The sequence below is a fragment of the Magallana gigas genome, chromosome 8 (genome assembly GCF_963853765.1).
Source record: "Magallana gigas chromosome 8, xbMagGiga1.1, whole genome shotgun sequence".
NCBI classification, from domain to species: domain Eukaryota; kingdom Metazoa; phylum Mollusca; class Bivalvia; order Ostreida; family Ostreidae; genus Magallana; species Magallana gigas.
Window position 1 is genome coordinate 25,010,864 of NC_088860.1, and position 17,264 is coordinate 25,028,127.

The following is a 17,264-nucleotide window of genomic DNA, read 5'->3' on the forward strand; positions in this document are numbered from 1 at the left end:
GTTTTATATCAAGAAATCAAGAAAATTCCGTTGTTCACTTATTTGAACTGTGTGTATCAATATTTGTTACTAAAATGTTACGTTATGAAAACAATATTTTTAAAGATGGTCACAGAGGTAAACTAGGTCACCTTTTGACCCAGAAATCAGTAGATATTAAGGACTGGACCAAATAATGACAGCCAACTATAGTTCTTGGAGATAGTAGTCAGATTATATTTGATATACCGTAATAATATATCGCTGCATATGATAACCTGTTGACCTGGAAATCAATAGCTCTTGATTGTCCAGTAGATCAGCCAACTTGCGAGTGTGGAATATGATGACTTACAAGCAAAGTGTTCTTGAAGAAAACAGCAAATTTATACTAGATGTGATTATTGCTGCACACCTTATAACCTTTGACCTGATAATCAATGAAGTTTGTCCACTGGTCATTAAAAGCATACCAAGTTTCAATAGTGCTGGGGTTCTATGAAGATATGTGTTGCATGGACAACCTATGGTTTAAATACCTTTCGACTGATAGTGTGTTCTTGGAGTTGAGTAAATATTTAACCTTCAGTACAAAATATTTAGCTGTCTTTTGCTTCAAAAGATGCTTTCATATAGAGCTTCAGAGACAGAGTTCAAGAGTTAGCAACAGAAATTGAGTTGTTTTATGAAGACCTGAGGGTAAAATGGAAAAATATGTACTATTTTATACTTTCAATACAATCACTTGAAATTTTCAGGCAATCAATTTTCTTGAATTTTTTTTTTTTAAACTTGCAGGTGTGGGCAGAAAAGTTATTTTCAGATAAGTTTTATATTTTCCATTCATTTAGAAAAAGATATGGTATTTGATTGACAACTTTAACAATATAAGCCAAATATCCAACTTGAGTCCTTTTCAGCAAATCAAGGGAAAATAATCTTGTAAATGCTTTATCAAAAAAAAGATGACTCAAAAAGTAACAAAATGATAATTTATGCAAAAATATCACAAAATATTTTTTTACTAGTCTTCCTCTTGACTAGATTGCATGACAATGAATTAAAACTGTTTATACATGATTTTGAGTATTCCACTATTGACAACACAGGAAGCAGACAATCCTTCAGATCATCTGAAGCCAGAAAAGAGTTCAACCACACATCGTTGTACGAGGACCAGGGATAAACCCCCCCTCCAACTAAGTCATCTCCATCTTTCCCTACTCTTTTTTACTGGCCAGTATTTGCCCCTCCAACTAAGTCATCTCCATCTTTCCCTGCTCTTTTTTACTGGCCAGTATTTGACTGAATTTCTTCTTATCAATGTTCATATTGATCAGTTCTATAGATTTGAATAGACTGTCACTGGATATGTTCTCCGGCAGTTTGGTTAGGAACTGTGCCAGGAGAATGAACTCTTGATGGATCAGAATGTCCTCATAAAGCTTCAAGATTCCTGCAAAGTAAACCAAAAAATAAGCATTATTTATGGCTTTCAAGTACTTCAGAAGCAAATTCAGGTACAATATTCCTCCATAAAGAAAGATAACTCTCCCTTTGATAAATAATTAAAAACTTTTTTTCTTAATAACAATTCTTAAAGAGCAATTTTTATTCATATGATGCCCTACTTGGTAAGCTAAAGTTTTTGGAATATCCGCATCTTGGATTTTTGAAGTTATTCCACGCATAAAGGTCACATCAGAAAAATTGTACGTATAACCAAGATGCATACTTTTCCTATATTAAACAGATCCATTTTCCTACACTTTACCATTTGATGGTAAATTTATTCTTTACTCTGCAACAGAGGACATTTATTATCTCTATCCATTATTCATTATGACAAGGCCTGCAGAAGCCTGGCTCTGTAATTACCTAAAGCTGTTCGGAACAGGAACTCCTCCCCATCTCTACAGAAGATGTCCCACACCCGACACGCAATATCCAATGGTAGAGATTTACTGTACAAGGAAAAGATCCTGAAAAAGAGAATTAATTATAGAATTAAATTTGTGCTAGTTACCGTATTCAGCCAAGAAAAATTGCTGAAGAATCACAAGTTTGTGGGGAAGAATTTTCATGAATTATAGAGGCAAAGGTTTATTCCCAGAATGTTATCAGATTGTTCTTTTATACATGTAATTTTTATATATTTTATTTAAAACTACAAGTGAAACAGTCCTAGTAATATTTAACAGGGAATTCACTCATGGTAAATTTTGGTCGTGACAAAAATTTTTACATTTGTACATACCAATCTATTAGGTATATGTCTGGAGTGACATTAGTCTTGCTGAAGTGACGGTACAACGTTGGCATGTTTTCTTTGAAGAATTCTTCATAGGTTTGAAAGTAAAATTTCATCTGAAATGAAAATGAATGAAGATCACATTTAAAGACATCTTCTTGAATCTTCATATGTTGAAATGTTCAACTACCGTATCCATTATCTAGAAAGGTATAAGTAATCTTCATAAGTTTAAATTTTAACTGTCCATTATCTAGAATGTAAATTTTCAACGATCAATAATCTTTATCCAGAAAGGCACATTTTTCTTCATAATTTCAACTGTTCATTTTCTAAAATAGTATTATCAGTTGATGATACATGTATTTTGTTGTCTATGAGTATTCAAATTGGTCGAAATCCAATTTCTTTCTATCCCTAGAATGCAACATATCATCAATTTCTATGTAAGAAATTCAAGAGAAAAACACACCATAGCTTCGTCTATTCTGAAGAAGGCGACCTGACAGGGTCTGTTCAGCAAGTTAGCGAAGCAGATGAAGGCGTCGGCCACGTCCATGTTTAACAACAAAACAGCAGCAATGAAAGACATACCCTGCACCTGGAAATAAACCAAAAAAAAACCCATGAAATTAACCACAATTTACTTATGAAAGAGGTATGAAACAATATTAAGAAGGAATTTTAAATCTGTAGTTTACCTATGGATAGAAAAAGTTTGAAATTTTTTTTACTTCTTCAAAAATTGTATACTATTTATTGAAATTGTTCAAAATAAAGTGATATAAGGACAAATACCCAGTCTAAATAGACAGAAAAAAATCTGTGACTCTTAACTTAACCAAGTCTACATTGGGTGCCCATGACTTTGCACAGCTTATTTGAGGCAAATGCTAAATTAGCTATTATAACATCAGTTTTATCGGTATTGTAAAAACTCGACCGATTTGGCATTTTACTCCGAATTTATGAACGAACTCAACGAAGCATCACTTTATTTTTTCTCTGCAAATAAATTTCGATATATTTGATAATTTGGGGCTAATCCCTGATGAAATTGGGATGATAAATGTCCATTTTTTTTCTTAAATCTCAACATAATTAATATAGGAAAATAAAAAATTCATCACAGTAGGTATGATAAGATTTGGCTGTGTAAAGTCAACTAAAAATTGTGATACCAGAACCTCAGACAATGAGCCAAGCAGATTATCAATAACTTTATATGTTGAATTAATGATATGGCATGAATAGCTGAATCTATTAAATATCATCAGTCTCTTAGCCATTATCATTATCCAGTTTATAGCATTAATTCATAATACTGCAGGTACTTCATGTCATCTAAAAAAAATCAATATTCATTTCCTTTGTTTCTTGAATCCTATATTAATTAAACCAAATTGAAAGTTTATATAATTTTTTTCTTCGAATTATCTGTTTAGATAGGAATAATAAGGAAAAATTCAATCCACATTTCCTGTATTGAAAAGTTCCATTTCCTTATTGTTATACAATTCAACTTTCAACAAAAATACTTTTGCTATCAGATTACCTAAGTTTGATGATTATCTATCAGCATTTGTGCTTATGCCAAAGGTAAAATGTAATTGAAATCGAGTAATAATAATAATTACTTATTGTAAATAATCAACAGAAACTTTAAAACAAAGAGATTTTCAATTAGTTGTAATCATTATTTAATCAATCACATGTAAATCTATAAGTTTTCAGAGCAATTATAATAACTTAATTTGATTGCTCACATTACAAATTGCTCTTTGTTTTCTGCTCATAAAAGAAATGTTCAAACACGGCTAAAATTGCCTACGTTTTCTGCTCTTAAACAGAAACATTTAAACACAGCTAAGCAGGAATAATTAGAAAAGTGATACATGTACTTACATAACCAACATCTGGTCTGTAGCAGGCATAAGCACCCAGTAAACTGTGGAGGAGGTCATGATATGGTCCCCCCTGCAAAAGATGAAACAGCCACAACATTAGGCCAATGAGTATACAGTGTGTGTTTCTGGCTCCTTGCACCAATCCTTATTCATATATGGTGACTGTAAATTTTTCTATCCGAGAAACCATTATTTTATGTTTTACTTTCGAGTATGCTGGATTGTCAACAAATTACCAATCAGATCTTAATTTTCAAACATTTATTAAAGAAAGATTATATATATAAGATAATATCTTTGCTTAAATTTGACTTTTTTCTTTAATCTTTATACAAAAGCTCTCTTTCTAAAGGAGATTAATAAAGTCTTAAAATAGAGATAACCATTCAACCCTCTTACGAACCTTCCTGTTCTCTTGATCAGGCAATAAAATATCGAAATAAAATATTTTTCGAATCTTCATTTACAAACACTATTTTTCGCAGGTGGGAATACAACGTAGGAAACAAATTATTTAATTTTTTCTTTGGCCTTAAAAAACAGGCACAGGTACCAAATCTGAAACTTATATGACAGGCTAAATTTACAAAGTATGGATCTTCTTTTGTATCAAGAACATTACCTTTTGAAAAATACACAACTGTGGAAATGTCCGGGAAATGTCTAACTTGATGAGCTCTACACTGGCCTCACGATTGCTGGTAGACACCTCCGGAGAACCTGTTCAAATCAATCAATACAATGTATTGGTATAATTGGTACATACACACAACAAAATGCAGCAATGCATGCAAGGATGCAATCTACTCATAATTAGAATCTGTGGGATAGCACAAGAAAATTATCTTTTGTTACAATTATGCAAACAATCTGAAGGCTATTACAATAATTTTTTTTTTACTGAATTAATTCAGAAAATGAAAATGGCTCCACACAGGACAAAGTGAATTACTGTACTGTATCATTCCTTATCAGGGCATTATAGCTGCACTTTGCGGATATATCTATACAAAAATAATACAATGATGCAGGTATTAGTCAGTGGTTTTGATATCGCACACTGACGCATCATGCGACTTACAGTCCGAGATGGATGCTGTGTCTGAGTCACACGTCTGCTTGATTCTGTCCTCCGCCCGACAAGCACAAATCTCGTACAGCTCTGCAAACAACAACAAAATACATATACACATGATGAGTAAACTACCACAAACCACACTCACAAAACACTGGTACAGTGCTTTTAAAATATCTTGTAAAATAATGTCAAACTACTATTGGTACGTTTTCTGGTTTTACTGAATTTTTTGGAGTGTGGATAGGTTGGGGAATATGGCATATGACAATAATTATATAGTTATCAGGGCTAGCCTAAAATGAACACTGCAGGACGGGGAAGAAAAGTGTTTAATAGAAAGAGGGAAGAAATCATATGTAAGTTAGTCTTGGCATACAGGTACAGGTAGATGTAAAGGTGTGTGTGTAAAAGTGTGGGTACAAACCTGGAGTCAGATTGAGATCGTTGCCAATGGCCAACTTCCAGACTTTGCCCCTGACATTGGTGGGGAGTCCCTGCCACCACATGTCCCGCGTCTTCTTTGTCCTTTTCCTACAATTTACACAGGAAGTATAGTTACTTAAGAAACAAATTACAATGTTGAATGGTTCATCGAGGCATGAACTTAAATGGTCATGTCATTAAATACTGTGAAGCCTGGCAAGGTTCTAATGCAAGAGTCAAACCATATGCTTATGCGATGATCATTTTGACACTATATTCATGAACTTTTGACCTTTTAAAAAGTTCACACAGAAATAGATTTTTTTTGCTCTTTAGTAAGTTGATATGTGTATAAGGAAAGATACTTTCAAATGTAAATATATCAATGGCAAAACACTGGTGTCGGGTTAAGGAGCTTGCCACATGACACTTGCCAACAAAGGTCATTGATTTCATGGATTAAAAGAGACATAAGACCAATAAACAGAAAATATGTATAATATTTCAGGTCACGTCTAGATGTACACAGCAAACAGAGACCAGTCTGTGAAACATCATAAGCTTAATTACACAACCTGGCCATAATCTAGCCAATCTGACTTACTGTAAAAACCCTATTCTGATTATTAAATAACCTAACAAGAGGCCCATGGGCCACATCGCTCACCTGAACAGCAGTTCCTTGTAACATTACATTTCGTAGCATATGCTTTTTCTATTTTAAACATTGAACCCCTTTCTGGGGACCCAGTTATGGTCCGAGGTTTATGGTTGGCTTGAACAACATAAACAGTAACATAGGAATGAAAATGTGTAGCACTGTAACCTGAAAAACTGAACGTAGCAGAGTTCCACTTCAAGAGAAATAACTCTCAGACTGTACAGAACATCAAGAAAGATAACTCTTGGTTCCACTACATTAGAGTTTACACAATTTGAGGATCTTTGCATAATAATCTCACAAACTGTAGCATTATAGTTCTCGAGAAAAACTTTTTAAAAACATTTTCAATATATCTTTCTATGTTAAACTTTGAACCCCTCTTGGGGCCACAGTATTAGTCCAGGGCTAAAGTTTTAAATATTTGGAATCTACATTATTTAAGGATGCTTGCATAGTTATCTCACAAGCTGAAGCATTATAGTTCCCTAGAAAAAGATTTTTCAACATTTTCCCTCTATATTTCTATGCTAAACTTTAAACACCTCTTGGGGCCCCAGTATTAGATTGAGGTCACAGCTTTTATAATTTCGAATCTACACTATTTGAGGGTGCTTACGTAGTTATCTGACAAATTGATGCATTGTAGTTCTCGAAAAGAAGATTTTTAAACATTTTCCATATATACCGGCACTTCTACATTTAACTTTAAACCCATCTTGGGTCCCTAGTATTAGTCCAGGGGTCACTATTTTAAAACTGTCGAACCTTCATTATCCAAGGTTGTATGCATGATAGTAATCTCACAAATTGAGGCATTGTAGTTCTCGAGGAGAAGATATTTTAACGTTACCTTTATATTTCTATAATAAACTTTGACCCCATCTTGGGGCCCCAGTATTGGTCCGGGGGTCAAGATTTTACCAATTTAAGGAATCTACATGAGCGAAGGCATAGAAATTCCACAAACTAAAACATTGTAGTTCTTGAGAAGAAAATTTTTAAACTTTTCCTTTATGTTATTTAAAATGTTTAAATTTTGAACCCCTCTTGGTGCCCATCAATTGTCCAGGAGTTACAATTTTTTGAATCTACATTATTTAAGGATGTACATGTATGCATAGTAATATCCCAAACAGTTGCACTATAGTTCTTGAGAAGAAGATTTTAAAACATTTTCCTATATATGTTAAAATCTAAACCCCTACTGGGGCCCCACTTTTTGTTCAGGGGTCACGATTTTTACAATCTTCACTATATATACAACCGTTTGTGTATGTATTGGCATTTTTGGTGAAGTGGTTTTTGAGAAGAAATTTTTTTAAACATTTTTCATATGTAGTTCTATGTTAAACTTTGAACCCCGCCTGGGGCTGCAGTTTTGATTTGAGGGTCACGATTTCTAATCTTCATTATACATACAAGCTTTTGTGTAAATATTGGCATTTCTGGTGCAGTGGTTCTTGAGAAGAAAATTTTTTAAACATTTTCCTAAGGTATATCTATGTTAAACTTTGAACCCCGTCTGGGGCCCCAGTTTTGGTCCGAGGGTCACGATTGTTACAATTTAGAATCTTCACTATATATACAAGCTTTTGTGTAAATATTGGCATTTCTGGTGCAGTGGTTCTTGAGAAGAAGATTTTTAAACATTTTCCTAAGGTATCTCTATGTTAAATTTGAACCCCGCCTGGGGCCCCAGTTTTGGTCCGAGGGTCACGATTTTAACAATTTAGAATCTTCACTATATATACAAGTTTTTGTGTAAATATTGGCATTTTTGGTGCAGTGGTTCTTGAGAAGAAGATTTTTAAAACATTTTCCTATGTATTTTTATGTTAAACTTTGAACCCCGCCTGGGGCCCCAGTTTTGGTCCGAGGGTCACGATTTTTACAATTTAGAATCTTCACTATATATACAAGCTTTTGTGTAAATATTGGCATTTCTGGTGCAGTGGTTCTTGAGAAGAAGATTTTTAAAGACATGCACCCTATACTTACTGTTTCGCAATTATCTCCCTTTTGAAAAGGGCTGTGCCCTTTATTTTTACAATTTATAACCCCCTTTCCATAAGGATGCTTTGTACCAAATTTGGTTAAATTTGGCCCAGTGGTTTTTGAGAAGAAGTTGAAAATGTGAAAAGTTTACAGACGGACGGACAGACAGACAGACGGACGGACGGACGGACGGACGACGGACAACGGGTGATCAGAAAAGCTCACTTGAACCTTCGGTTCAGGTGAGCTAAAAATGTGACCACTTGAGTTGTGTCAGATTTATCCAGAAGCCCTTCAAAGCTGTGTTTTTTCAGAATGTAGAGACAACCAATATGAAAATTGACAAGGGAACCTATTTTTCTATGTGAACTATTTCATTTCTTTTACTTTAATTAACAACAGATAAAATGACATTCCAAACATTTTTGCAACATTTTTTTCAAACAAGCAACTTTTAATAAATTTCTGCGACATTTTTTTTTAAACAGCAACTTTTCCCGTCATGACAGACATTTCAACTCTAGCTTGCTATGCAAACAGAGATCCCCCTAGTTTGAACATTCTTGTTATCTCTTAAAACTCCTAGTCAATATTTACAGTGGCAATACATATTCTGTCAGAACCCGAAAAAATTAGAGTCGAATGACCACAACAACAACACGAGGGGCCTTGAATACACTTCAAACAATCCTGCTCTCACACGAAAAGCATGACTTTTGTACCAGCATGTCTAAGATACATTGAAAAATAGTAAACTGTCATTCATCACTGGCTCTGTTTACTAGTGACACTACCAGCATTTGAGGTTTCTGCTGTCATTCCAGTCATCAACACGTTAGTTTACAGCGACATGTAATTAACTTTTATGATGATGAAATGGAAATAAATCCTCAGGCAATGGGCAATACAAACACGTTTAATAATGCATGATCAAACTCATCCCTCCCACATTCCTGAGATTTTGTTTTGTTGAATGAAAGAGAGGGTGGTAGAAATCCAATCTTTGAATATTTTGTCTCAGATTAAAATCCATATCTAAAGAAAGTATTGATACTGTAAAATGGTTAATTACACATGGGGAAATTTACACAGGTACAAAGTTTCGCAGAAAGCATAAAACCGCATAAAATATGCCTGCACGTATGGTAAAAAAAATCCAAACTTAAGTGCGTTAATTCATGCATCTGCGTATTTAATACTTGTTTGACAATAGAAAAGGCATACTTAACCACCAGTGTAAATAACCACTTTTACAGCATTACTGGTGTATTAACTTAGTAAATTATAAACATTTTGGATCACTAGTTTTTTGGGGAGTTTGATGACCAGTTAGAACAGATGTAAACCTCCTCTAATTAGTCACAGGAAGCTGAAGCCGATAGTAATCGAACGTTGACCAGATCATGTGTTCATTGACCAGATGCTTATTCTACCTAATCCTCTGTAACAGACAGGTACTTAATACAGTAATATACTGGTACTCATATAGCAAGCTGATCATGCAAATGAGCCTTCTCATAAGTCAAAATCACTTGTAAGTTTTGTAAGCATTTGCAATACATGTACCATCAAATGATGCGATTGAGGCAATTGCTGACTTCAGCTGAACTTTCGTTTCGATAACTGATCAAGCTCAAACCTCTTTTGTCCATTGTATACAGAAAGGCACAACTACAGAGAGCATGCTTCAAATTCACTATCCCAAGTCTTAAAACATACTTTAAACATAACAGATATATAGCAAAAATGCATTTATAAATAATGAATTAAAGCAGTTTGTTCTTTACACTTTGCAGTAAGTGAATTTTACTGCACAGCAACTTAGGTTTATTTGAATGCACAGGCTCATAAGCCTAATTGATAATTTTATGGAGCTATTCTGACAGAACCCCAAGGCAACCTAAGCTTATTGAAACACCCGTGTTCTATTTTTTGGGGGGAAATGCAAAGTTCTACTCTCCAATTAATCTGGAAAACTATCTTCATTAGTCAACTGAACCGAAAAGCAAATTGGTATTGTTTAAATCCCTACCACTATGATTTCTTACATTTGCCCCTTAGGCTCCTCGGACCATCTAAATCTTAACAACTTCTTGGTCATTTTTAAATGCCATATCACTTTGAGCCAATAAACCCCTTTTAAAAAAGACTCTACAGAAACTTCTTGAAGTGGCGTTTAGAAATGTATTTTAATGACTTACGTGAGTTCCCAGTTGGGTAGGATGTCGTTAGCCCAGCGTTTGGACAGCTGCAACATCTGGTCTTCTTGTTTTAGCTGCTGTTGCATGTGTTTCTTCTTCATCTTTAGATCTCTTTGTTCTACGAATGATAAATATGTAATTAGAATTTGTGTTTAATGAAATTGAATGAATTGAAATTCCTCTTTCTCAAACCTTATATTGCAAAATAAGTTTAATAATGATAATTATGCATACACAGATACCATCATCTAGAGGACAACCCCAACCCCCAAATTATTGTGATATTGACAAAAATTCTGCAAAATCCAGAGAGGTTGCTGTTTTTATATATAGGATTGAAATTTCTTTTAAAACTTTATGCATCAAATTTTTTTAAAAAGAAATTCTGTTATATATTTCTACATACAGAATGTTTGTTTGTTTGTTTGTTTTTTGCATGTACAGTACATTAAGCGATTGATGGCCATGAGATGAAGTGTATAAACATTAGATCAATTAGGGAAGTGAAGTGTGTGTCATATATCACATGTAGTAGGTGCAAAGTCAATGCTTTAAACAACTTGGTACAATAAGTGAAGAATTTTTTTTTTCATACTGCTAGGTACAGTACTTGAAAGTAAAATTTTTATGTTGAAATTTCAAAATTAAGTATTTGAGAAAATAAAAAGATTTAATAAAATAAACATCTTAGTTGCTTCAATCTTGGTTTTAAAAATGGAAATTATGAAAGACTACAAGAACATCGGTGATATCTTTTCCCCTTACCATACACAACCCAATTGAACAAAATGTACCCAACCCCACCCCCACCCCACACTACAACATGCAGCTTTTAGCAGTCTCTGTGCAATGAGAAATCTTCACTAAACCATAAGTCGGCTTTAAGTATCTGCAGATACCCATACTGAACAGCTATGATATAAATCAATATGAACCGTTCATTTCTTATTGACCTCCAAACCACAATACACATACATTTAACAGTGTGAACACCTTCTAGCAAACTGGCCTATATACTACAAAAGTTTGACATGGTGAGGGACTGATAGCCCTATAATTGTTTAAATCTCAAAATCTTAAATAAAATTTAATGTACCTGACACAGTCTTAAATAGACATACAAACTGGCATTGTAAAGATTCATTTCTTAGGCCCTTCATGGGTTTAAATCATTTTTCAAAGTGCATGGCAATACTGAAATAAAACTGAATGGAGCTGCATTGAATTTTTAGAATAGCTGGGTAGCTATTGATTTTTTGGCATACACCTTGGTTCAACAACATACGAAACTGCGTTGTAAATCAAGAAAAGAATGTGACCAGTTTCCAATTCAAGAAAAGAAAATTGCTATTTCAGGTCTGTCAAGGTTCTCCTAAATGAGTTATAGCTTAGAACAGGTACCCTGTTTATTAACTAAAACCACAGGCACAGAACCAGTACTTATATATAAAAGGAATGAATTTCCTAAAAATGGTCAAGAGTTTTTCATTGTATAAAAGATCATTCATATTTTATTGAATAACGCAGTAATGTTCCATAAACTTCAATACACTGAATCAAATCTTCTCTACAAATATGGACAGAATTCTGATTTTGACTTAAAAATTAGACATAAAATATCTAATTCTATCCTTATTTCATCATTAGCTGTGCATGTGGTCTAAAGTCTAATGTTACAAATATAGATTTGTACACTGCTCAATATAGAGAGACAAAATCCTATTTAGAATCATACACCGATGCCATGTCTCAGCTCAGTTACACGATTAATGGAAACCATTAACCCACCTACACTTGGAGCAGCAGGTGTAACAGCTTGCTAAGAACGCAATGTATGACTATTATCATGATCATAGCCAGACATATCTCCCGGCACTCTTCGCAAATCAAAACCTCAAAATACAAGGTTATCAAAACCTTTGATATTACATATTTGGCATACATATACATGTATTTATACATAGCATAGCAAACTGGATGACAATTACAACATTGTCAATACAAAATGTATTAGGCAGTGATGCTGGTATGTATTAATATGGGCTGAAATTCAAAATTCGTTTTCTATGTTGACGTAACACATCCTCAAATTACAACTAGCGGCATTGATTCCCTCGGCAAGTGAATTAAAACAAATACAATCTCTAAGAGACACCTGTATCAAATAACAAATAGGCTATTTATTCTGGCAATCTTTACATTCTACTTTTTTCCTCTTTGCATTGCAACCACTTAGGCATTAATTACTCATTTTGAGTGGAGCTTTACAGGTATCTTAAAATTTCATACCACATTGAGGTAAATTAAACAACCTCATTTTCATTTTTGAATACACATTGACAATAAAAAATGAAACAGAAAATCGATGAAAGGTATTATTCACGTCATGGAATTCATAGCCATTGAATTCATTCTTTAATTTCAGTTCTAATTGACCTCAATTCCGGACAAAGGCATTGAATATGTATGTATACACATGTATAAATGTTTACATACACAGTCCGTGTGCACCAATTCAATACACTCACAGGAACTATTTGAGCTGATGACTTTTTAGATAGCATTACAACTGTCTTCCTGTTATTTACATACCTATATGTAAAACAGCCCCCCCCCCCCTACACACTTTAAATAGAAGACTTCCTGCTTGACATTATCTTAGCATACCCACATCATTTCAACTCAAGAGTCCTTGATTGTGTACCCACAAATTGTGTCATTATCCTTGTAACTAACCACGATGTCGTGTCATTATCAATGTAAGACCGGCGAACGGCGAGTCAGGATTTCATGCTTCATTGCAGCTTAATTTTTAAAAGCGACACAAAAGTGTTGCATGTCAAAGTCCAAGTAGACCTCCATGAACTTGCTTACATCTCTCCTCCCAAATTTATAACCATGTTTTACATTTCACCTGTGTCTGTCGCGGATGAACCCTTTGACCCCCATCTTCCTCTCCAACACAATTACTTGTGATAACCATGAGTTTATTTTGTTGTTTGTTTAAAATAATAAAGGCAGTGTAAAATTCTACAATATATCTTAAAATCTTAGCCATTGTTTGAGTTCATAGCCCCCCTTTTCTTTTTTGGTGGTGACTGGTGTCACCAATTTTTGCACAGATTTTTTAACAAATGTTTGTAAAACTAACTATCACGTTGATGATACTCCAATAAAGAGGTTTGATGATACTCCAATAAAGAGCTAAAAAAGAGCCATTGATTTCTATAAGTACCTTTCTTTTTGGCAGCCTCTATCATAGCCTCGTACTGTAGTCTGTGTCTCTCTGCTTCCTCTGGATCTTTTGTAGGCAAATTTCTGGGTAGTGAAAATGAGCACAATTAAGTTTATAGTTCATATGGAAGTTAGTTTCTATAAATCATCATATAGCAAAGTAAAGAGTATGTATTCTAGCATGACATGTGTTTTTCATTGATATATATATTCCCATATCTTACTTCAATGAACTTTTGATTATGAGGAGCAAATCAAAATGGAACTCCACAAAAATTGGTGTTTGATGATCAAACTGATTAACCAAATAGTTTTTTTTATAAGCATTACAAAAAGTAGCCAGGAAAAAAGCTTCCCCAAAATACTTGAAAGAAAAAGAATTGAAGCTTAATGAAAGCTTTTTTTCGATGTGTACTCAGTCACACCAGCTATAGCAGATTTCACGTCGTACTTAAATGCACTCCGAAGTCAAGATCAATATTTCCATTTCTATATAGAATTTGAAATTCAGCAATACTTACTGTGGTCGATTTTCAAGGATGAGCGCTGTGGTGGACATGACTTCTATATCGGATTTTTTGGGGCGGTTGTTGTTCTGGAGGGCGTTTCGTTGTTGGTATTCATGTGAGATCTGTTGAGGGGGTTTGGCCACACCCTGTTTGGGAGGGACACGCCCAAAGAGCTTCCATCCCTGGTCCTCCTCCTCTTCCTTAGATTTGCGGGAAAACAAGCCCCTGTGTGCATCAAAATTTTCAATATAGTCATTCATCACTCAGTCACATCGATTCAACACCTTACACTGTTACAGGTTGTTATTACAATGAATACTGTCTAGGTTGGCTAAGGTGAAGTATATATTATATCCTTTATATTTAATATTTCCTGCTCATTCTTGCTTTTACAGAAGTAAGTTGTAACAAAAATTTTTAAGTGTTTTTATCACACTACATTTACACAGGTGAATTTCGCACAACTCAGGTATTAAAGAATAATCTATAATATTGTTACCTTGACAAAAAACCTGAGATGCCCCTTCTCTTCGGCTTGGCTCCCTGATCCTCGATTCCACTATCTGCAGAGTTGTTTTTGCTTCGCTCGAATGAGTTTCTCGTGTGGAGATTCACTTCAATAAAATTTCCATCACCAGTGTCTAAACACATTCCTGTCCCATCACTAGCATCATCTCCCATGGAAATTGCAGACACAGAAAAATCTGTGCAGGTGCTCATACTCGACAGACTGGAAGCATCATTGAAAGTCCTCAACAAGGAGTCTCCGGTCTGGACTCGGTGCAAAGATCCATCCAAGTCAAAACTATTGCAGGTGAGCTGGTCTGGATCTTTGAGTCTGAGCAGGGAGTCCGTTTCTCCAATACTGGATGTGTCGTGTAAATTCACCAGTTTCCATTTGTCACATATACTGACAGTATCTTCATCACTTCCCTCATTTTGACTCGACTCTGAAACTAAGTTATTTACATCACAACTAGACACACTCTTGGAGTCACTGCTTTCTTTGGATGTTTCGGTGACCAGTTGGCGGGTGTTGGGCAAGTAAACAAGAGGGGTGGGAATATTCTCAAGCACAGAGGAGAGGCGGTTATCATCTTCTCCAACGCTTATGGGTAAATCTTGAGTGAGTGAAAGTGGAGATATCAAAAGACCAGCCTTTAATTCTTTAGAATTCACTCTTTTTATCCCAGATTGCTCCAATGCACCTAGTGATGAGGATGTTCCATTGTGTTTGAGATTCTCTTCCCCAATATCACAGTGTTTCTCAGAGGTGGATACTCCATTTTCACTGTTTGACTTTTTCAGTTGCGAACATTCATTATTAACCTCCCCAGACTGTGAACACATTTCCCGATCAAGGTATTTCGATGAACACAGGTCGTGTTCAGAAATGCTCTCAGGGGATGATGGAATGTCACTAGAAAAGCATGGTTTTTGAGAATCTTCATCAAAATTGCACTTTCTGACTCTTGACTTTAAAAGTGAAATATCAGTCTCGTGGTTCCCCTCCAGTAGATTCCCACTTGTAGTGATAAAGGAGGTAGGCGGTAAACTGTCACACATATCTAATCTCATTGTGGATCATTACTTTAATTTAAATTAACGTCCTTTTCACACTTTCGGACGACTGGTGTTTGTATTTTTCACCTTTGGTCACAAAGCCCGCAGCCATTTGACATCTAAAAATGTCAAAAAATAAATGACGCCAAGCCTCAGATTTCGGTTTCAAGTTATAAATTTCACACAGTAACCCAATTTCTTACATTTATATTATCTTCTACGCAACAGGTAGTAAATTCCACACTCACCTTAGTATCTAAAAATACTCATGTTTGTTTATATTTCTTTATCGACGTCTCTCCCTTCCGCCATCTTAAAATTGTATGCTAATGAGGGGGCGTATCATTGTTGAATAACGAGTGCGACCTATATTATAATTCATCAATGATGTCCTAAATAAAGGTTGAATCTTAATCATTATGACAGAAATAACACCGTGTAGGAATTGAAATACGTTAAAAATTGGAAATACAACCAAAAATTCAGAAATATTACTCGAAGAATTGCCAATTATCTGTTTCTCGAACCCGATGGAAATAAAATACCCTTTGGGCAACAATGGACAAATACCATGAATACCACAACTATTTTTCTTCTTATTCTACTATATTAAAATCGACCAGTTTAAAATACTTATTATTTGGCTAACTGATAGTACTGTATAGGAGGAATGAGCTGAAGGTAGCTCAATACATCAAAGCTATACTTCATATTTATGACATATGGCACAATTGTCATAAGCTGGTGAATTAATTGTTCTGTGAAATTATTTATATGGATTAATTCGATTGAATAACATCATTGCTCAATGATAAAGTATTGGGCTTGGGAACCACAGATACCGAGTTTAAATCCACCTGAGGTCCTAACCCCCCCACCTCCAGAATTGCTTATACATGTACTTTTTGCCAATTTGACTCCTGTACTCCTTCTTATGCACCATGCTATATTTCATTACCAGTTGTTTTCTGCTGGTTTGAGAAACTAAATCATGGTATAGAGAGCCACCTTAAGAATAAACATGGCAGGAAAGAGAATTGAACCCAGGACCCCTACAACTCTAGTCAGGAGCTCTAACACTGAGCTACCCAGGCCGATGTTATGGTCAATATAGCCGAAATTATTATAGTGTGATAAACAACATTTCCAAAGTACCTTCATTGGGATAAGTTAAAATCCCTTCTCACAAAACCCATTTTAGCTATGGGATACTAATAGTAGTCAAATGTTTATTCATACCCTTTTCTTCATGCTTTAAAAACATTCCTCAGTTTTTTGTTTTTATTAACATAAATGCTCCATAAATTAACATTCATCATTTTAGTTTGCCTTTACCCTTGATGGTCAATGCACTTAATTTATAGTTTTATTCACTAGAATAAAGATTATCTTATTTTTTCTTTTTACATCAAAATATTTTTTTTTATTACATATTCAAATTATCTCCTTGAATGCCTTGC

General features: G+C 34.6%; 1 protein-coding gene across 1 annotated transcript; it reads right to left on the bottom strand.

Moving 5' to 3' along the window:
• Window positions 1–957: 957 nt before the first annotated feature.
• On the bottom strand, window positions 958–16,191 carry LOC105344252 (TBC1 domain family member 12). Its single transcript, XM_066068138.1, has 13 exons — window positions 16,053–16,191; window positions 14,741–15,923; window positions 14,254–14,466; window positions 13,734–13,816; window positions 10,499–10,616; window positions 5,640–5,746; window positions 5,219–5,299; window positions 4,760–4,857; window positions 4,136–4,207; window positions 2,703–2,831; window positions 2,237–2,346; window positions 1,858–1,961; window positions 958–1,435 (listed from the first exon to the last, which is right to left on the bottom strand). Exons 2-13 carry the CDS (start codon window positions 15,817–15,819, stop codon window positions 1,236–1,238), a joined length of 2,394 nt encoding a protein of 797 aa, XP_065924210.1. The 5' UTR covers window positions 15,820–15,923; window positions 16,053–16,191; the 3' UTR covers window positions 958–1,235.
• Window positions 16,192–17,264: the final 1,073 nt, after the last annotated feature.